Source organism: Nerophis ophidion, linkage group LG27 (genome assembly GCF_033978795.1).
Source record: "Nerophis ophidion isolate RoL-2023_Sa linkage group LG27, RoL_Noph_v1.0, whole genome shotgun sequence".
NCBI lineage: Eukaryota > Metazoa > Chordata > Actinopteri > Syngnathiformes > Syngnathidae > Nerophis > Nerophis ophidion.
In genome coordinates, this window is record NC_084637.1 from 21,702,896 (window position 1) to 21,725,408 (window position 22,513).

The 22,513-nt window shown below is 34.0% G+C and overlaps 1 protein-coding gene across 1 annotated transcript in view; it reads left to right on the plus strand.

Moving 5' to 3' along the window:
- The window catches only part of hck (HCK proto-oncogene, Src family tyrosine kinase), a 71,062-nt gene that overhangs the window by 31,400 nt on the left and 17,149 nt on the right, over positions 1–22,513 (plus strand). Inside the window, exons 4-9 of the mRNA XM_061889943.1 lie at positions 3,471–3,564; positions 5,098–5,193; positions 5,277–5,380; positions 14,970–15,125; positions 17,781–17,933; positions 18,022–18,204. Coding sequence (XP_061745927.1) covers positions 3,471–3,564; positions 5,098–5,193; positions 5,277–5,380; positions 14,970–15,125; positions 17,781–17,933; positions 18,022–18,204 — 786 coding nt within the window. The remainder of the gene's footprint in view (positions 1–3,470; positions 3,565–5,097; positions 5,194–5,276; positions 5,381–14,969; positions 15,126–17,780; positions 17,934–18,021; positions 18,205–22,513) is intronic.

Here is a 22,513-nt window from a genome sequence, read left to right on the forward strand (position 1 = left end):
TACACTATAGACACAACTTCATTTTATACAATGTGAACACAACTTTATTATGCACACCGTGAACACAACTTTATTGCGTTCAATGTGAACACAACTTTATTATGTACACTATGAACACAAATTTATGATCCATCCATTTTCTACCGCTTATTCCCTTTTGGGGTAGCTGGGGGCACTGGTACCTATCTCAGCTACAATCGGGCGGAAGGCGGCGTACACCCTGGACAAGTCCACACCTCATCGCAGGGCCAACACAGAGAGACAGACAACATTCACATTCACACCATGAACACATTTTTATTGTGTTCATTGTGAAGACAACTTTATTATGTACACTATGAACACACATTTATGATGTACACTGTAAACACAACTGTATTATGGACACTATGAACACAACTTTATTATGTACACTGTAAACACACCTTTATTATGTACACTATGAACACAACTTTAATATGTACAATGTGAACAACTTTATTGTGTACACTATGAACACAACTTTATTATGTTCAATGTGAACACAACTTTATTATGTACACTATGAACACAAATGTATGATGTACACTGTAAACACAACAGTATTATGGACACTATGAACACAACTTTATTATGTTCAATGTGAACACAACTTTATTTTGTACAATGGAAACACAACTTTATTATGTACACTATGAACACAAATTTATGATGTAAACTGTAAACACAAACTTTATTACGGACACTATGAACACAACTTTATTATGTACACTGTAAACACACCTTTATTATGTACACTATGAACACAACTTTAATATGTACAATGTGAACAACTTTATTGTGTACACTATGAACACGTTATTATGTTCAATGTGAACACAACTTTATTTTGTACAATGGAAACACAACTTTATTATGTACACTGTGAACACAAATTTATGATATACACTGTACACACAACAGTATTATGGACCCTATGAACACAACTTTATTATGTACACTGTAAACACACCTTTATTATGTACACTGAACACAACTTTAATATGTATAATGTGAACAACTTTATTGTGTACACTATGAACACAACTTTATTATGTTCAATGTGAACACAACTTTATTTTGTACAATGGAAACACAACTTTGTTATGTACACTATGAACACAAATTCATGATGTACACTGTAAACACAACTTTATTATGTACAATGTGAACACAACTTTATTGTGTACTCTATGAACACAACTTTATTATGTTCAATGTGAACACAACTTTATTATGTACAATCGAAGCACAACTTTATTATGTACACTATGAACACAAATTCATGATGTACACTGTAAACACAACTTTATTATGTACAATGTGAACACAACTTTATTGTGTACACTATGAACACAACTTCATTATGTTCAATGTGAACACAACTTTATTATGTACAATGGAAGCACAACTTTATTGTGTACAATGTGAACACAACGTTATTATGTACAATGGAAACACAACTTGCCCTGTGATGAGGTGGCGACCTGTCCAGGGTGTACTCCGCCTTCCGCCCGATTGTAGCTGAAATAGGCTCCAGCGCCCCCTGAAACCTCAAAGGGAATAAGCTGTAGAAAATGGATGGAAACACAACTTTATTATGTACATTGTGATACAATTTTATTATGTACAATGGAAACACACATTTATTATGTACACTATGAACACAAATTTATGATGTAGACTGTAAACACAACAGTATTATGGACACTATGAACACAACTTTATTATGTACACTGTAATACACCTTTATTATGTACACTATGAACACAACTTTAATATGTATAATGTGAACAACTTTATTGTGTAAACTATGAACACAACTTTATTATGTTCAATGTGAACACAACTTTATTTTGTACAATGGAAACACAACTTTATTATGTACACTATGAACACAAATTCGTGATGTACACTGTAAACACAACTTTATTATGTACAATGTGAACACAACTTTATTGTGTACACTATGAACACAACTTTATTATGTTCAATGTGAACACAACTTTATTATGTACAATGGAAACACAACGTTGTTATGTACACTATGAACACAAATTCATGATGTACACTGTAAACACAACTTTATTATGTACAATGTAAACACAACTTTATTGTGTACTCTATTAACACAACTTTATTATGTTCAATGTGAACACAACTTTATTATGTACAATCGAAACACAACTTTATTATGTACACGATGAACACAAATTCATGATGTACACTGTAAACACAACTTTATTATGTACAATGTGAACACAACTTTATTGTGTACACTATGAACACAACTTTATTATGTTCAATGTGAACACAACTTTATTATGTACAATGGAAGCACAACTTTATTGTGTACAATGTGAACACAACGTTATTATGTACAATGGAAACACAACTTGCGCTGTGATGAGCTGGCGACCTGTCCAGGGTGTACTCCGCCTTCCGCCCGATTGTAGCTGAAATAGGCTCCAGGGCCCCCTGAAACCCCGAAGGGAATAAGCTGTAGAAAATGGATGGAAACACAACTTTATTATGTACATGATGATACAATTTTATTATGTACAATGGAAACACAAATTTATTATGTACAATGGAAACACAACTTTATTATGTACTCCGTGAACACAACTTTATTATGTACGCTGTGAACACAACTTTATTATATAAAATGTGAACACAACTTTATTATGTATGCTGTGAACACTACTTTATTAGGTAAAATGTGAACACAACTTTACTATGTACACTGTGAACACAACTTAGTTATGTACAATGTGAACACAACTTCATCATGTAGACTGGAAACACAACTTAATTATGTACACTTGACATAACTCTGAGGTGTACAGCTAAGACGTTTACAAAAAAGTTTGCATGTTAATGTTAGCATGCTATCATGCTAACTATAGCAGGTCAGCAGTTAACAAGTGTCAAGTACCAAATGATATGATTCTGAAGTATTTTGGCTGCAGAACTGGCTGAAAAATTCTAGCATGTGTCAAGTACCAAATGATATGATTCTGAAGTATTTTGGCTGCAGAACTGGCTGAAAAATTTTAGCATGTGTCAAGTACCAAATGATATGACTATGAGGCATAGGGCTGCAAAATTTGCTAAAATAGCTAGTATGCTAATGTTTGCATGCTAACAGTTAGCATGTGTTAGACACCATGACTGTAAGGTGTACATTTAGAAAATTTGCCAAAAAAACTTAGCATGCTAACATTAGATGCTGAAAGAAATAATAAAAAATAATATTAAAATATGAATAGAATAGAATAATAAAATACTGATAATCTGGGTATTTCTTTGAAAAATAGGCCCCAAAAAGATGTGTTGCAAAAGCTTTCTCTTTTCTTCTTCATGGCTGCAACTTTAAAAGGGTAGCAAAGGGAAAAATTATATTTTGATGCAGAGTTTTTTGTTGGAATATTAATTTGTGCTCCCTGCAGGAGACGTGGTCGCCATAGCGCTGTACGACTATGACGCAATCCACGACGGAGACCTGGGCTTTAAGAAGGGAGACAAGCTCCGCATTTTGGAGGAGTGAGTAAAGATCCTTTAGGAATAGCAATATGACGGTTAAATATGAATATTTAAGTTAAATATACATGTTAAATATAAATATTATATATGACTATTGAATATTGAACATGAATATGAACATGAATATGAACATAAAAATGAACATGAAAATGAACATTGGTATAAATCTGAATATAATATGAATATAGATATTAAATATGAGTATTTGATATGACTATTGAATAGTGAGCATGAACATGGTCATGAAAATGAATATGAACACGAACATGAATATAAACATGAATATGAATAATTAATTTGAACATAAACTTGAATATTGAACATAATTATTTAATATGAATGTTCACATTAATATTCAATAAGAATATGAATATTTAACATGAATATGAATATTTGATATGAACATAAATATGAATATTAATATATAATATGAACATGAATATTTAATATGAACATGAACACAAATATTTTATATGAATATGAACGTGAACATGAATACTTAATATGAACATGAATATTTAACATGAAGAGGAATAATCAATATAAACAAGACAATGAATATGTATTATGAACATGGATATTTATTAAGAACTTGGACATTAATATGAATATTTAATATGAACAAGAATATTTAATATGAACATGAATATGGCTATTTAACATGGAAATGAATATTTAATGTGAACATGTGCATAAACATAAATATTAAATATAATTATTTATTATGAATATGAACATTAGTATTCAATATGAACATTAACATGAATATTTAATTTGAACATTAATATTTAATGTGAACATTAATATTCTATGAACATAAATATACAAATATGTAATATGAACATGAATACTTAATATGAAAATGAACACGAATATTTAACATGAACATGAATACTTAATATGAACATGAACATTAATATTTAATATGAACATGAATATTTAGTATGAATATGTAATATGATCATGAAAATTTAAGGTCAATATAAATATGAATATGTAACATGCATATGAACATGAACAGAAACATTAACATGAATATTTAATATAAACATGTCCAAACACATGAATATTTAATATGAACAGGAACACAAATATTTAATATGAACATGAACATTAATATATATTCAATATGAAAATTATATTTTAATGAATATGAACATAAATATGCACATGAAAATGAATATGTAATATGAATATGAACATGAACAGAAATATTAACATGAATATTTAATATAAACATGCACATGAATATATTATATGAATATAAATATTTAATATAGCCATTAATGTGAATATTTCATACGAACATGAATATGCATATTTAATATGGATATTTAATATGATTATTAACATCAATATGAATATTTTAAATTGATGTGAACATGAATATGAATATTTAATAGGAATTTGAACATGAACATATATATGATTATTTATATGAACATGAAGATGAATATGAATATTCATAGGAACATGAACATGAATATGAATATTATTATGAACATGAACATGAAGATGAACACATGTTGGTAGGTCGGGGGAGTGGTGGCGAGCCATGTCCGTCGTGACGGGACAGGAAGGCTTCATCCCCAGCAACTACGTGGCCAAAGACACGCTGCAGACCGAGGAGTAGGTGCACTAAAAGCAACAATACGTCACAACATTGGTGGACCAGCCAGGACACCCTGCTGATTGCCTCATGTGTTGCCCAGGTGGTTCTTCAAGGGTATCAGCAGGAGAGACGCCGAGAGGCAGCTGCTGGCCCCTGGGAACCGAGTCGGCGCCTTCATGATCCGGGACAGCGAGACCAACAAGGGTGAGGGTTCAACTCCCCAGTTCTTACCACCAATGACATGGGTCTGGCCCACAGTGCACTCCTGTCTAATAGAGGATCTTTGACCAGCATGTATGCAAGGTGTTCTGACAAACTGCAATATAGAGCATTTTGAAGCTGGTTCTTAAAAACAGCCAAGTGCTCTTCATCTAATAGAGGATCTTTGAATAACACTTTTGAAGTATGTTCTTAAAAAATAGCGGAGTGCTCTATATATAAAAGAGGATCTTTGAATAGAACTTTTGAAGTAGGTTCTTAACAACAGCGGTGTATTCTTGGTATAATAGAGGATCTTGGAATAGCACTTTTGAAGTAGGTGCTTAAAAATAGTGGAGTTTTCTTGATATAATAGAGGATCTTTGAATAGTACTTTTGAAGTAGGTTCTTAAAAATCGCGGAGTGTTCTTAATAAAATAGAGGATCTTTGAATCGCACTCTTAAGTAGGTTCTTAACAAAAGCGCAGTGTTCTTGTTATAATAGAGGATCTTTGAATTGCACTTTTGAAGTAGGTTTTTAAAAATAGTAAAGTGCGCTTCATATAATAGAGGATCTTTGAATAGCACTTTTGAGGTAGGTTCTTAAAAATAGCGGAATGCTCTTGATATCATAGAGAATCTTTGAATAGTACTTTTGAAGTAGGTTCTTAAAAAGAGCGGAGTGTACTTTATATAATAGAGGATCTTTTGATAGCACTTTTGAAGTCGGTGCTTAAAAATAGCAGAGTCCTCTTTATATAATAGAGGATCTTTGAATAGCACTTTTGAAGTAGGTTCTCAAAAATAGCGGAGGGCTCTTTATATAATAGAGGATCTTTGAATGCACTTTTGAAGTACGTGCTTAAAAATAGCGGAGTTTTCTTGATATATTCAAATAATCTTTGAATAGTACTTTTGAAGTAGGTTCTTAAAAATAGTGGAGTGCTCTTTATATAATAGAGGATCTTTGAGTGCACTTTTGAAGTAGGTGCTTAAATATAGCGGAGTTTTCTTGATATAATGGAGGATCTTTGAATAGTACTTTTGAAGTAGGTTATTAGAATCAGCGGCGTGCTCTTTATATATTAGAAGATCTTTTAATAGCACTTTTAAAGTAGGTTCTTTAAAATAGCGGAGTGCTCTTTATATAATAGAGGATCTTTCAATAGCACTTTTGAGGTAGATTCTTAAAAATAGCAGAGTGCTCTTTATATAATAGAGGATCTTTGAGTGCACTTTTGAAGTAGGTTCTTAAAAATAGCAGAGTTTCCGTGAATAATAGAGGATCTTTGAATAGCACTTTTGGAGTAGGTTCCTAAAAATAGCGGAATGCTCTTTATATAATAGAGAATCTTTGAATAGCACTTTTGAAGTAGGTTCTTTAAAATAGCGGAGTGATCTTAATATAATAGAGGATCTTTGAATAACACTTTGAAGTAGGTTTTTAACAACAGCGGAGTGTTCTTGTTATAATAGAGGATATGTGAATTGCACTTTTGAAGTGGGTTCTTAAAAAAGTGGAGTGCTCTTTATATGATAAAGGATCTTTGAATAGCACTTTTGAGGTAGGTTCTTAAAAATAGCAGAGTGCTCTTTATATAATAGAGCAGGGGTCGGGAACCTTTTTGGCTGAGAGAGCCAAAAAGCCAAATATTTTAAAACATATTTCCGTAAGAGCCATATACATTTTTTTTAACACTGAACACTTCTGAAGCTGACTGTGGAGGGGGCGTGGCCTGCGGGCCTGCAGCGACAGGTGCGTAGACGGCCCACCTGGGCCTTGTTATCTAATCACCTGTCGCTCTGTTATTAGCAGCAGCCAGTAGGAGAGACTGGGTTTGGGGTGGAAATACTATTGCTGGAAAGCAACTAAGAGACTTATTTAATCAAAAAAAAATATACATATTGTAACCCTGAAACAGGCTCTCATGTCGGTGCTTGGGGGTCTGAAGAACCCCCCAGAAGGGCAAGCCCCACACTAACCAATAATAAATAAATAACTTCTTACCATTAACGCAACGTCTTGAACAGGTGCGGTAGAAAACGGATGGAATAAGCGGTAGAAAATGGATGGATGGATGGATGGATTAAAAATGCATGAGAATGTTTTATAATTTCAACATTATTTTTAACACTGTGATTACAAGTGGAATTATTCATTACTTATCGTGTTAAGCAACGTCAGGTCAGATTTATCAGAGAGCCAGATGCAGTCATCAAAAGAGCCACATCTGGCTCTAGAGCCATAGGTTCCCTACCCCTGTAATAGAGGATCTTTTGAATGCACTTTTGAAGTAGGTGCTTAAAATTAGCAGTTTTCTTGATATAATAGAGGATCTTTGAATAGTACTTTTGTAATAGGTTCTTAAAAATAGTGGAGTGCGCTTTATATAATAGAGGATCTTTGAATAGCACTTTTGAGGTAGGTTCTTAAAAATAGCGGAGTGCGCTTTATATAATAGAGGATCTTTTGAATGCCTTTTGAAGTAGGTGCTTAAAAATAGCGGCGTTTTCTTGATATAATAGAGGATCTTTGAATAGTACTTTTGAAATAGGTTCTTAAAAAGAGCGGAGTGCTCTTTATATAATAGAGGATCTTTGAATAGCACTTTTGAAGCAGGTTCTTAGAAATAGCAGAGTTTTCGTGAATAATAGAGGATCTTTGAATAGCACTTTTGAAGTAGGTTCCTAAAAATAGCGGAATGCTCTTTATATAATAGAGAATCTTTGAATAGCACTTTTGAAGTAGGTTTTTAACAACAGCGGAGTGTTCTTGTTATAATAGAGGATATGTGAATTGCACTTTTGAAGTAGGTTCTTAAAAATAGTGGAGTGCTCTTTATATAATAAAGGAGCTTTGAATAGCACTTTTGAGGTAGGTTCTTAAAAATAGCGGAGTGCTCTTTATATAATAGAGGGTCTTTTGAATGCCTTTTGAAGTAGGTGCTTAAAAATAGCGGCATTTTCTTGATATAATAGAGGATCTTTGAATAGTACTTTTGAAAAAAATTCTTAAAAACAGCGGAGTGCTCTTTATATAATAGAGGATCTTTGAATAGCACTTTTGAAGTAGGTTCTTAGAAATAGCAGAGTTTTCGTGAATAATAGAAGATCTTTGAACAGCACTTTTGAAGTAGGTTCTTAGAAATAGCAGAGTTTTCGTGAATAATAGAGGATCTTTGAATAGCACTTTTGAAGTAGGTTCCTAAAAATAGCGGAATGCTCTTTATGTAATAGAGAATCTTTGAATAGCACTTTTGAAGTAGGTTCTTTAAAATAGGGGAGTGATCTTAATATAAAATAAGATCTTTGAATAGCACTTTTGAAGTAGGTTTTTAAAAACAGCGGAGTGTTCTTGTTATAATAGAGGATATGTGAATTGCACTTTTAAAGTAGGTTCTTAAAAATAGTGGAGTGCTCTTTATATAATAAAGGATCTTTGAATAGCACTTTTGAGGTAGGTTCTTAAAAATAGCAGAGTGCTCTTTATATAATAGAGGATCTTTTGAATGCACTTTTGAAGTAGGTGCTTAAAAATAACAGTTTTCTTGATATAATACAGGATCTTTGAATAGTACTTTTGAAGTAGGTTCTTAAAAAGAGCGGAGTGCACTTTATATAATAGAGGATCTTTTAATAGCACTTTTGAAGCAGGTGCTTATAAATAGCGGAGTTCTCTTTATATAATAGAGGATTTTTGAAGAGCACTTTTCAAGTAGGTTCTTAATATAGCGGAGTATTCTTGGTATAAGAGAGGATCTTTGAATAGCACTTTTGTAGTAGGTTATTAAAAACAACAAAGGATCTTTGACAAGTTTTTTTGCATTAGATTTGTCTGGATTTTCTGCTGTAAGTTCTTAAAAACAGCAAAGTCCTCCTGTTGTACCTGTAAACAACACTAGGTTTTTAAAAACAGGAGATGTATAGAAGATCTTTGACTGGAATTTCTGCTGTAGGTTCTTTAAAACCACACAGTCCACCTGGCATATTGAAGAATCTTTGACCTGGAAGGACTTACTTCCAGTGTTGCCTACTCCTGAGTAAAAGTCACTAAAAGTTCCTAGATGACGTAATTGTCTATTTGCATAATGGATTACAATAGATCAGGGGTGTCCAAAGTGCGGCCCGGGGGCTATTTGCAACCCACAGCATTTGTTTTTATCAATCAATCAATCAATCAATCAATGTTTATTTATATAGCCCCAAATCACAAATGTCTCAAAGGACTGCACAAATCATTACGACTACAACATCCTCGGAAGAACCCACAAAAGGGCAAGGAAAACTCACACCCAGTGGGCAGGGAGAATTCACATCCAGTGGGACGCCAGTGACAATGCTGACTATGAGAAACCTTGGAGAGGACCTCAGATGTGGGCAACCCCCCCCCCCCTCTAGGGGACCGAAAGCAATGGATGTCGAGCGGGTCTAACATGATGCTGCGAAAGTTCAATCCATAGTGGCTCCAACACAGCCGCGAGAGTTCAGTCCAAAGCGGATCCAAGAGAGCAGCGAGAGTCCCGTCCACAGGAGACCATCTCAAGCGGAGGCGGATCAGCAGTGTAGAGATGTCCCCAACCGATACAGGCGAGCGGTCCATCCTGGGTCCCGACGAGCGGTCCATCCTGGGTCTCTACTCTGGACAGCCAGTACTTCATCCATGGTCATCGGACCGGACCCCCTCCACAAGGGAGGGGGGGACATAGGAGAAAGAAAAGAAGCGGCAGATCATCTGGTCTAAAAAGGAGGTCTATTTAAAGGCTAGAGTATACAGATGAGTTTTAAGGTGAGACTTATAACTTTTAGAGGCCCGCAACACATTTTAAAGAAAATAAGAGCATTTCACACAACAACTATACTGTGCAATTTTGGTAGAAACTGCATGTGAATACTGAAATGTGAAAGCCAAATTTAAGTGCTAACGTTAGCATGGTAACGGTTAGAATGCGTCATGTACCAAGTCATATGACTATAAAATGTACGCTTGTAAAAATAGCACAAAAAAAAAAGTTATCAAACAATCAGTTAGCATATGTCAAGTACCACGTTACAGTATCGGGCTCTGAGGTGTTCGGCTGCAAAATTGGCCGAAAAGTTAGCATGTTGGCTTGCTAACAGTTAGCATGTGTCAAGTACCAAGTGATATGAGTCTGGGGTGTTCGGGTTCAAAATTGGCTAAATAAGTTAGCATACTATTGTTATCATGCTAACAGTTAGCATGTATTAGGTACCAAGTTTTACAAGTCTGAGGTGTTTGGCTTTAAAATTGGCAAAAAAAAAGTTAAGACACTAATGTTGGCAGGCTAGTATGCTAATGTTAGTATGCTAACAGTTAGCATGTGTCAAGTACCAAGTTATATGACTCTGAGGCTAAAATTGTCTAAAAAAGTTTGCACTAAAATAATGTTAGCAATGCTGGTGGGGCTGAGCCAATCAGTGGCCACGATACTGAACAGCATAGTTTTATTGCTTTGGTCTCGTCTGTTAAATACTGTTAAATACATTGATATCTTTGGTTCATTTAGCCAAGTTTTTGCTTGAAAATGCTCAATTTAGAAGAATTGAAGAATCTTTGATTAGCTTTTTGCAGTAGGTTCTTAAAAACAAATGAGCCCTACTGTCATTTATAGAGGATCTTGGACTGGATTTTGTACAGTAGGTTCTTAAAAACAGCAGGGCCTTCCTGTCTTTTACTAGCATTTTTTGGCTTAAAACAGCAACACACTCATACTGTATAAATGATCTTTGACAGTATTTTTGCGGTCGGTTCTTGAAAACAGCAGAGTCCTCTTGTCATAAAAATAAATCTTTGACGAGCACTTTTTTATAGAACAGCAGAGCCTCCCTGTTCTATAAATGATCTTTGACTAGCTTTTTGCAAAGGTTATTTAAAACAGCAGACACCTCTGTCATAAAATGGATCTTTTACCAGCATTTTTGGACTAGGTTCTTCAATTCAACAAAGCATCTGTGTTTTATAAAGGATCTTTGATTAGTATTCTTGCAGTAAATTCTTAAAAACAGCAGCTATATACAGGATATTATACTTGCATTTGTGTAGTATTTTATTTTTTAAAAGCAGAGCCCTACTGTTCTATAAAGGATCTTTGATTACAATTTTTGCAAGTCCTTTATAACTGCAGAGCCCTTCTGTCCAATAGTGGATCTTTGATTAGCATCTTTTGCTTGAAGACAGCAGAGCGCTCATGCTATATAAAGGATCTTTACCTAGCATGTTTTGTAGTATTTAATTAAAAACAGCAGAACTTACTGTCATACAAAGGATCTTTGGCTAACATTTTTGGAAGTTTTTTTTTTTTTTTTTTCAAACAGCAGTGCCGTCCTGTTTGGTAAAGGATCTTTGATTCAAATTTTTGTAGTAGGTTATTTATAACAGCAGAGCCCTCCTGTCTTCTAGAGGATCTTTGACTCGCATGTTTTGCCTAAAAACCACAGAGGGCGCATGCTGTATAGAGGATCTTTGACTAGCCTTTCGCGGCAGGTTCTTAAAACAGCAGTTGTCTTGTCTCATAAAGGATCTTTGGTTAACATTTGAGTAGTATTTTATTAGAAACACCAAGGTCCTCTGTCATACAAAGGATCTTTGACTCGCATGTTTTGCTTAAAAATAACAGAGGGCTCATGCTGTATAGAAGATCTTTGACTATCATTTTGCAGCAGGTTCTTAAAACAGCAGAGTCCTCTTATCTCATAAAGAATCTTTGGCCAACATTGTTGTAGTATTTTTTTTTAAAACACCAGGGTCACCTGTCACTCAAAGGATCTTTGACTCGCATGTTTTGCTTAAAAGCAGCAGAGGACTCATGCAGTATAGAGGATCTTTGACTAGCATTTTGAAGCAGGTTCTTAAAACAGCAGATACCTTGCGTCTCATAAAGAATCTTTGGTTAACATTTTTGTAGTATTCAAATGAAAGCTACAGAACCCTCCTTTCATACAAAGGATATTTGTCTAAATTTTTTGTAGTATTTTATTTTTTTTTAAAACAGCAGTGCCCTCCTGTTCGGTAAAGGATCTTTGATTCGAATGTTTGCAGTAGGCTATTGATAGCAGCAGAGGTCTTCTATAGAGGATCTTTGACGCGCATGTTTGGCTTAAAAAAAGCAGAGGGCTAATTCTGTATAGAGGCTCTTTGACTAGCATTTTGCAGCAGGTTCTTAAACCAGCAGAGTCCTCTTGTCTCCTAAAGAATCTTTGGCTAACATTTTTGTCGTATTCACATGAAAATTGCAGAACCCTCCTGTCATGTAAAGAATCTTTGGCCAACATTTTTGTAGTATTTGATTAAAAACACAAAGATCCCCTGTCATACAAAGGATCTTTGACTCACATGTTTTGCTTAAAAACAGCAGAGGGTTCATGCTGTATAGAGGATCTTTGACTCGCATGTTTTGCTTAGAAACAGCAGAGGACTCATTATTTATAGAGGATCTTTGACTAGTATTTTGCAGCAGGTTCTTAAAACACCAGAGTCCTCTTGTCTCATAAAAAATCTTTGGTTAACATTTTTGTAGTATTCAGATGAAAACTACAGAATGCTTCTGTTATATAAAGAGTCTTTGGTCAACATTTTTGTAGTATTAAATGAAAACTGCAGAACTCTCCTATCATACAAAGAATCTTTGGCCAACGTCTTTGTAGGATTTTATTAAAAATACCAGGGTCCCCGTTCATACAAAGGATCTTTGGCGCGCATGTTTTGCTTAAAAACAGCAGAGGACTCATGCTGTATAGAGGATCTTTGACACGCATATTTTGCTTAAAAACAGCAGAGGACTCATGCTGTATAGAGGATCTTTGACTAGCATTTTGCAGCAGGTATTTAAAACAGCAGAGTCCTCGTGTCTCATAAAGAATATTTGGTTCACCTTTTTGTAGTATATAAATGAAAAATACAGAACCCTGGTCAACATTTATGTGGTATTAAATGAAAACTGCAGAACTCTCCTGTCATACAAAGAATCTTTGGCCAATGTCTTTGTAGGATTTTATTAAAAATACCAGGGTCCCTGTTAATACAAAGGATCTTTGACGTGCATGTTTTGCTTAGAAACAGCAGAGGACTCACTATTTATAGAGGATCTTTGACTAGTATTTTGCAGGAGGTTATTAAAACACCAGAGTCCTCTTGTCTCATAAAAAATCTTTGGTTAACATTTTTGTAGTATTTAGATGAAAACTACAGAACACTTCTGTTATATAAAGAGTCTTTGGTCAACATTTTTGTAGTATTAAATGAAAACTGCAGAACTCTCCTGTCATACAAAGAATCTTTGGCCAACGTCTTTGTAGGATTTTATTGAAAATACCAGGGTCCCCGTTCATACAAAGGATCTTTGACGCGCATGTTTTGCTTAAAAACAGCAGAGGACTAATGCTGTATAGAGGATCTTTGACACGCATGTTTTGCTTAAAAACAGCAGAGGACTCATGTTGTATAGAGGATCTTTGACACGCATGTTTTGCTTAAAAACAGCAGATGACTCATGCTGTATAGAGGATCTTTGACTAGCATTTTGCAGCAGGTATTTAAAACAGCAGAGTCCTCGTGTCTCATAAAGAATATTTGGTTCACCTTTTTGTTGTATATAAATGAAAAATACAGAACCCTCCATTCATTTAAAGATTCTTTGGTCAACATTTATGTGGTATTAAATGAAAACTGCAGAACTCTCCTGTCATATAAAGAATCTTTGGCTAACGTTTTTGTAGGATTTTATTAAAAATACCAGGGTCACCGTTCATACAAAGGATCTTTGGCGCACATGTTTTGCTAAAAAACAGCAGAGGACTCATGCTGTATAAAAGGATCTTTGATGCGCATGTTTTGCTTAAAAACAGCAGAGGACTCATGCTGTATAGAGGATCTTTGTCTTGCATGTTTTGCTTAAAAACAGCAGAGGACTCATGCTGTATAGAGGATCTTTGACTTGCATGTTTTGCTTAAAAACAGCAGAGGACTCATGCTGTATAGAGGATCTTTGAGTTGCATGTTTTGCTTAAAAACAGCAGAGGACTCATGCTGTATAGAGGATCTTTGACTTGCACGATTTGCTTAAAAACAACTGAGGAATCATGCTGTATAGAGGATCTTTGACTTGCATGTTTTGCTTAAAAACCGCAGATGACTCATGCAGTATAGAGGATCTTTGACTTGCATGTTTTACTTAAAAAACGCAGATGACTCATGCAGTATAGAGGATCTTTGACTAGCATGTATGCTGTAAGTTCTTGAAAACAGAAGTACATTTAATTCATGAACTGTCTTTTTGATTGTTGTTTTCTGCAGCAGGTCTTTAAAAACAGCAGTGTACTGGTGCCGTGTACAGAAGATCTTTGGGCTCTTGTGGAATATTTTATTTTATTCCCTGAGAAAAAAAGCTGTCGCGGTAACAAAAATTAACCTTGTTTGATTTTCTGAACGTTAAAGACAGTAAAACGTGCCATTGTTAGCAAACGGACGGTTGAGGAAGTGCCAGTCATGAAATCCTCGGAGTGCAAATAAAGCAGGTCGTAAAAAGCTAACCGCTGTACTGTGCGTCGTCATGGTAACGCCTTTGACCTTTGACCCCAGGGAGCTTCTCTCTGTCGGTGCGAGACAGCGAAGGCTCATCAAAGGACGGCGACACGGTCAAACACTATAAGATCCGCACGCTGGACAATGGAGGCTTCTACATCTCGCCACGCATCACCTTCAGCACGTTGCAAGAGCTGGTCAAGCATTACAAGAGTGAGTGGGGCCACAGCGCCCTCTGCTGGACACACTGGAGAGTACTCTATTGACACTACAACTTGTCTTTCATTTTGGAAACATATATGCAGGAATCTCACTTTGGGCAAAAATGAAATACTTTTTAGATATGTTTAATTAACTTAATCCTTTCCTCAATGTTCAGTGGATTATGCAGGAATAGCACCCTCATATATATATATATGTGTGTATATATATATATATATATATTTATTTGTATAAGTCCATTTTCTTTCTGCGATTATTTACTTCTTTCAGAATTAGATTAATGAATTCAGAAAACACATAAAAAAGATTTAAGATACATTTTTAAAAACTTTTTTTGATGTCCCTAATCATTAATGTCCTTAATTTATTGTACCATTATTTTAATACTTCCAAAACAAAAAAAGAACATTTATTTAAAAACGTTTCAAAAAAGCTACAAGTCAATGCAATAATGGCGTTAATAGATATTGTTTCAAAATACATTTAAAACCCTTTTTTAAAAAGCTATGAGTCAAAACAGTTATGTCATTAAAGGGCATGTTGTTGTTTTTTCAATGTAGATTTTTTTCTTAAATATTATTTTTTTCAAACATTTAAAAAACGAATCACTCGACTCATTAATGTCATTAATTATCTGCCCAGTAATTAGAATAATCAATATGTAACAAACAAAAAAGATTTATAGGCACATTCATTTGGATAATGCATGTTTGTTTATTAAACAAAAAACAACAATTAAAAAATACATATGACTAATCCATTCAATAATGTCATTAAGTAATAGGCACAGGATTTTAAAGATTTAATGGTCAAATCTATGTAATTATTTAAAAAAGTTAACTGGATTGTAACTTTTACACTGTTGAAGAAAATAATTAAAATATATGTATTAAAAAAACTATGAGTCAAAGCAATATTGTAATTAATTAATAAGCACATTATTTTGAAAATATATATTTAAACCAATTTAATGTTAAAAGTTAACTGGAGTGTAACATATGTTTACATTGCTAAAGAAAATATTAAAACATTGTATCTTAAAAAACTATGAGTCAAAGCAATGATGTCATGAATTAATAAGTACATTAATTCGAAAATGTATCATTTAATCAATTTAAAGATTTGAAAAAAACAATTAACTAGAGTGTAACATATGTTTATACTACCAAAGAAAATATTAAAAAACATAAAAAATTCTATGAGTCAAAGAAATAATGCCATTAATTATTAAGCACATTAATTTGAATAATTCATGTTTTTATCAATTGAGGTTTTTGTAAGTTAACTGGAATGTAACATATGTTTACACTGGCAAAGAAAATATAAAACCAAATCTAGCATTAATGTAATTAATTAATAAGCACGTTAATTTGAAAATGTATATTTAAACCAATTTAAAGATAAAGTTAATTGTAGTTGGACATATTTTCACACTGCCGAAGAAAATATATATACAAAAAGTATATTTTAAAAACCTATGAGTCAAAGCAAACATGTCATGAATTTGAATAATTCATATTTAAATCAGTTTAAATATTTAGAAAAGTTAACTAGAGTGTAACATATGTTTACAATGCCAAATAAAAAATATATAAAAAAACTATGAGTCAAAGCAATTATGTAAGTAATTAATCAGCACAATAATTATAAAATGTATATTTAAACCGATTTAAAGATGTTAAAAAAGTTAACTTGAGTATAACATATTTTTACACTGCCAAAGAAAATATATAAAAAAGTATATTTTAAAAACCTATGAGTCAAAGCAAACATATCATAAATTTGAATAATTGATGTTTAAAACAGTTTAATTATTTAGAAAAGTTAACGGGAGTGTAACATATGTTTACACTGCCAAATAAAAAAGAAAACATCTATTAAAAAAACTATGAGTCAAAGCAATAATGTAATTAATTAATTAATAAGCACAATAATTAGAAAATGTATATTTAAACCAATTTAAAAACTAAAAAAAAGTTAACTCGAGTGTGACATTTTACACTGCCAAAGAAAAAAATATTTAAAAAAAACTACAAGTCAAAGCTATAATGTAATTAATTCATAATAAGCACAATAATTAGAAAATGTAGATTTAAACCAATTTAAAGATGTGAACAATGTTAACTGGAGTGTAACATATGTTTACACTTCCAAAGAAAATATTTAAACATATATTTAAGAAATTCAGTCAAAGCATTAATGTCATGAATTAATAAGCACATTAATTTTAAAATGTATATCCAAACCTATGTAAAGGTTTTAAAAAAGTTAACTGGCGTGTGACATATTTTTACACTGTCAAAGAAAATATAAAAAAAGAATATTTTAAAAACCTATGAGTCAAAGCAAACATGTCACAAATTTGAATAAAATCATGTTTAAATCAGTTTAATTATTTCGAAAAGTTAGCTGGAGTGTAACATATGTTTACACTGCCAAAGAAAAATATATATATATGAAAAACTATGAGTCAAAGCAATAAAGTAATTAATTAATTAATAAACACAATAATTAGAACATTTACAGTATATTTAACCTAGTTTAAAGATTTTATAACAGTTAACTGGAGTGTGACATATTTTTACACTGCCAAAGTCAACCAAGTACATAAAGTTTCTCTGCATATTTTATTCCGTATTCCTGCAGAGCAGAGCGACGGACTCTGCCAAACCCTGACCAGCCCTTGTCTCAGCCCCAAACCGGAGAAGCCCTGGGAGAAAGACGCCTGGGAGATCCCCAGGTCGTCACTGAAGCTGGAGAAGAAGCTTGGCGCTGGACAATTTGGAGAAGTCTGGCTCGGTAATTAGCACAACAAAACAAAAGCTAAATGACACATGGCTGCTGAGTAGGCAGCGCTTGAATGAGTGACGCTGAGATGTGTGCTCAGCCACGTACAACAAGCACACCAAGGTGGCGGTGAAGACCATGAAGCCTGGGAGCATGTCGGTGGAAGCCTTCATGGCCGAGGCCAACCTGATGAAGACTCTGCAGCACGACAAGCTGGTCCGACTCAACGCCGTGGTCACCAAGGAGGAGCCCATCTACATCATCACGGAATTCATGGAGAAAGGTGCGTAGTTGGAGATAACCACCACGTAGCCTGGTGCAGTGTTTTTCAACCACTGTGCCGCGGTACACTAGTGTGCCGTGAGACGCAGTCTGGTGTGCCGTGGGAGATTATCTACTTTCACCTATTTGGGTTAAAAATATTATTTGCAAACCAGTAGTTATAGTCTGCAAATAATGTGTTGTTGTTGAGTGGTCGGTGCTGTCTAGAGCTCGGGAGAGTAACCGTGTATCAGTAGGTGGCAGCAGGTAGATAATTGCTTTGTAGATGTCGGAAACAGCGGGAGGCAGCGTGCAGGTAAAAAGGTGTCTTATGCTTAAACCAAAAATAAGCAAAAGGCGAGTGCCTCTAAAAAAAAGGCATTGAAGCTTAGGTTAGGCTATTAAGAACGAAACTAAGAATGAACTGGCTGCAAAGTAAACAAAAACAGAATGCTGGACGACAGCAAAGACTTACTGTGGAGCAAAGATGGCGTCCACAATGTATATCCGAACATGACATGACAACGAACAATGTCCCCACAAAGAAGGATAAAAACAATAAAATATTCTTAATTGCTAAAATGAAGTAGATGCGGGAAATATTGCTAAAGGAAGACATGAAACTGCTACAGGAAAATACCAAAAAAAGAGAAAAATCCACCAAAATAGGAGCGCAAGACAAAAACTAAAACATTACACACAGGAAAACAGCAAACAACTCAAAATAAGTCACGGCGTGATGTGACAGGTGGTGAGAGTCCACCTACTTTGAGACATGCATGGTTGGTTATGGTTTAAAGTCATCCAACAATTGTGACAACGACTTTTTATTGTCAACTGAATTTCATTTTTTAATGATTTCTGCTGCTGGTGTGCCTCCGGATTTTTTCAACGCAAAAAATGTGCCTTGGCTCAAAAAAGGTTGAAAAACACTGACCTAGTGGACAGCTGCTGGGTAGCACTGGTGCTGCGTTCAAGTCTGGTGAGAAGTAGTAAATATCGCTTTTGGAAAGGTCCACGCTGGATGTAAAAACAAACATGGCGGGCTTTTGACTTTGAGTCAGGGCAGCTTTCCTAGCCACGAGTTGGACATTTCCCAGTGTCCTGTAACGCACCGTTTGTAGGAAGTATCAGCAGGCCACTTCCAGGCTCACAGAAAACAATACAGGATACCTTTTTGAAGTTAAAAGAGAAAATTAATACTGTATTGACTCAAATTTATGATTTAAGCAAAAGAAGTGTGCAATAAGGCGTGTCGTTGCAAACCAACAATTACAGGTGTACCAATTAACGTAAAAACCATAGACCCAACAATGAAAGGCCGTCCTATATTTGGTATCTGGAGATTTATACTTGCAAACCAACAGTGACTGCACCATTTAAAGAAAAAAATATTAATTTATATTGAAATGTGTGACTCAATATATGCATTTTCCACTAGTAAAAACAGTGAGAAAAGGACGGGTCGTCTTATATTTTCAATTTAAAGCTTTGTAAACCAACAGATATAGATTTGTACCGATTAGAGCAAAATGACATAGTGAAATCCATTATGACCTAAAAAATTTAGTAACCATTTTTTTCCCCAAAATATTTTGGGAATTTTTTTTTAACCAAACAAAAACAGTCTGAAAAAGACGGGTTGTCTTATATTTGGTATCTGGCCATATATACATGCAAACACAACAGCTACAGGAGTAAACAATTCAAAGAAAATAGAAACATTTTAATCCATAGACACAAATGTGTGACTCAATATACAAATTTTTGTCAAGCAAAAACAGTAACAAGAGGATGGGTTGTCTTATATTTTCCATTCAAAGATTTGTAAACCAACAGAAATAGGGTTCTACAAATTAAAGCAAAATTACATAGTAAAATCCGTTATGACCCAAATATTTAGGAACCATTTTTTCCCCCAAGTAAAAACAGTCTGAAAAAGATTTGTCGTCTTATATTTGGTATCTGGAGATTACTACTGTACCATTTAAAGAAAAAATACTAATTGAAATCCATATTAACACAAATGTGTGACTCAATATATGCATTTTCCCTAAGTAAAAACAGTGACAAAAGGACAAGTCGTCTTATATTTGATATTTAAAGCTTTGTAAACCAACAGTTACAGAGTTTTATCAAATAGAGCAAAACAACATAGTAAAATCCGTTATGATCCAAATATTTAGGACCCATTTTTCCCCCAAGTAAAAAAAGTCTGATAAAGACAAGTCGTCTTATATTTTTTATCTGGAGATTTATACTTGCAAACCAACAGTGATGGGCCTGCAACATTTAAAGGAAAAATACAAATTGAAATCCATTGAGCCACAAATGTGTGACTCAATATGTGTATTTTCCCCCAAGTATAAACAGTGAGAAAAGGACAAGTCATCTTATATTTGCTATTTAAAGCTTTGTAAACCAACAGTTATAGAGTTGTACCAAATAGAGCAAAACAACATAGTGATATCCGTTATGACCAAAATATTTAGGAACTATTATTTTCCCCAAGCAAAAACAGTCTGAAAAAGACGGGTCGTCTTATATATGGTATCTGGAGATTTATATTTTCAAACTAATAGTGACGGGACTGCACCATTTAAAGAAAAAATACTAACTTAAATCCATATTAACACAATTGTGTGACTCAATATATGCATTATCCCAAAGTAAAAACAGTGAGAAAAGGACGGGTCGTCTTATATTTGCCATTAAAAGCTTTGTAAACCAACCATTATAGGGTTGTACCAATTAAAGCAAAACAACATAGTAAAATCCATTATGCCCCAAATATTTAGGAACCATTTTTTCCCACCAAGTAAAAGCAGTCTGAAAAAGACGCGTCGCCTTATATTTGGTATCTGAAGATTTATACTAGCAAACCAACACTGACAGGACTGCACCATTTAAAGGAAAAATACTCATTTAAATCCATATTGACACAAATGTGTGACCCAATATACGCATTTTTCTCTAGTAAAAAAAGTGACAAAAAAAGGACGGGTCGTCTTATTTTTGGTATCTGGAGATTTATACTGCACCATTTAAATAAAAATACTAATTTAAATCCATGTTGACACAAATGTGTGACTCGATATATACATTTTCCCGAAGTAAAAACAGTGAGAAAAGGACAAGGCATCTTATATTTGCTATTTAAAGCTTTGTAAACCAACAGATATAGGGTTGTGCCAATTAAAGCAAAACGACATGGTAAAATCCGTTATGACCCAAATATTTAGGAACCATTTTTTTCCCCAGGTAAAAACAGTGTGAAAAAGGCGGGTCGGGTCGCCTTATATTTGGTATCCGGAGATACAGTACATACTTGCAAACCAACAGTGATGGGACTGCACCATTTAAAGGAAAAATACAAATTTAAATCCATATTGACACAAATGTATGAACCAATATACGCATTTTCCTAAAGTAAAAGCAGTGAGAAAAAGAGGGTTCTTCGTCTTATATTTGGTATATGGAAATGTATACTTGCAAACCAACAGCTACAGGACTGCACAATTTGAAGAAAATAGAAACATTTGAAACCATATTCACACAAATGTTTGACCAAATATATGCATTTTTGGTCTGAAAAAGACGGGTTGTCTTATATATGTCATCTAAAGCTTTGTAAACCAACAGTTATAGAGTTGTACCAATTAAAAAGACAAAGTAAAAACAGTTTTACCCCAAATATAAATTAAGTTTTTTTTTTCCCAGAGCAAAAACAGTGGGAAAAAAACAGGCCGTCTTTTATTTGGTATCTGGAAATGTAAATTTGCAAACCAACAGGTACAGAACTGCACTATTTAAAGAAAACGGAAAAATGTTAATCCATTTGACGCAAATACAGTATATGACTCAATATATGCATTTTTCCGCGTCTGAAAAAGACAGGTCTTCTTATATTTTACACATAAAGCTTTGTAAATCCACTGTTATTGGGTTGTACCACTTAAAACAAAAAAAAAGTCAAATCCGTTCTGACCCAAATATTTGGGAACCTTTTTTTTCCCGAAGCAAAAACAGTCTGAAAAGTACGGGTTGTCTTATATTAGGTATCTACAGCTTTGTAAACCAACAGTTACTGAACTGCATAATTTTAGAAAAATAATAACCATATTGACAGCGCAATAGGGTTGTACCATTTAAAGCAAAAAGAAAAAAAGTAAAAACCCTGTTGACCCAAATATGTAAGAATTATTTTACCGGAAAAACTGTCTGAAAAAGACAGGTCGTCTTATATTAGGCATGTGGAGATTTATACTTGCAAGCCAACAGTTACAGGACTGCACTATTTAAAGAAAACAGAAACATTGTAATCCATTTGA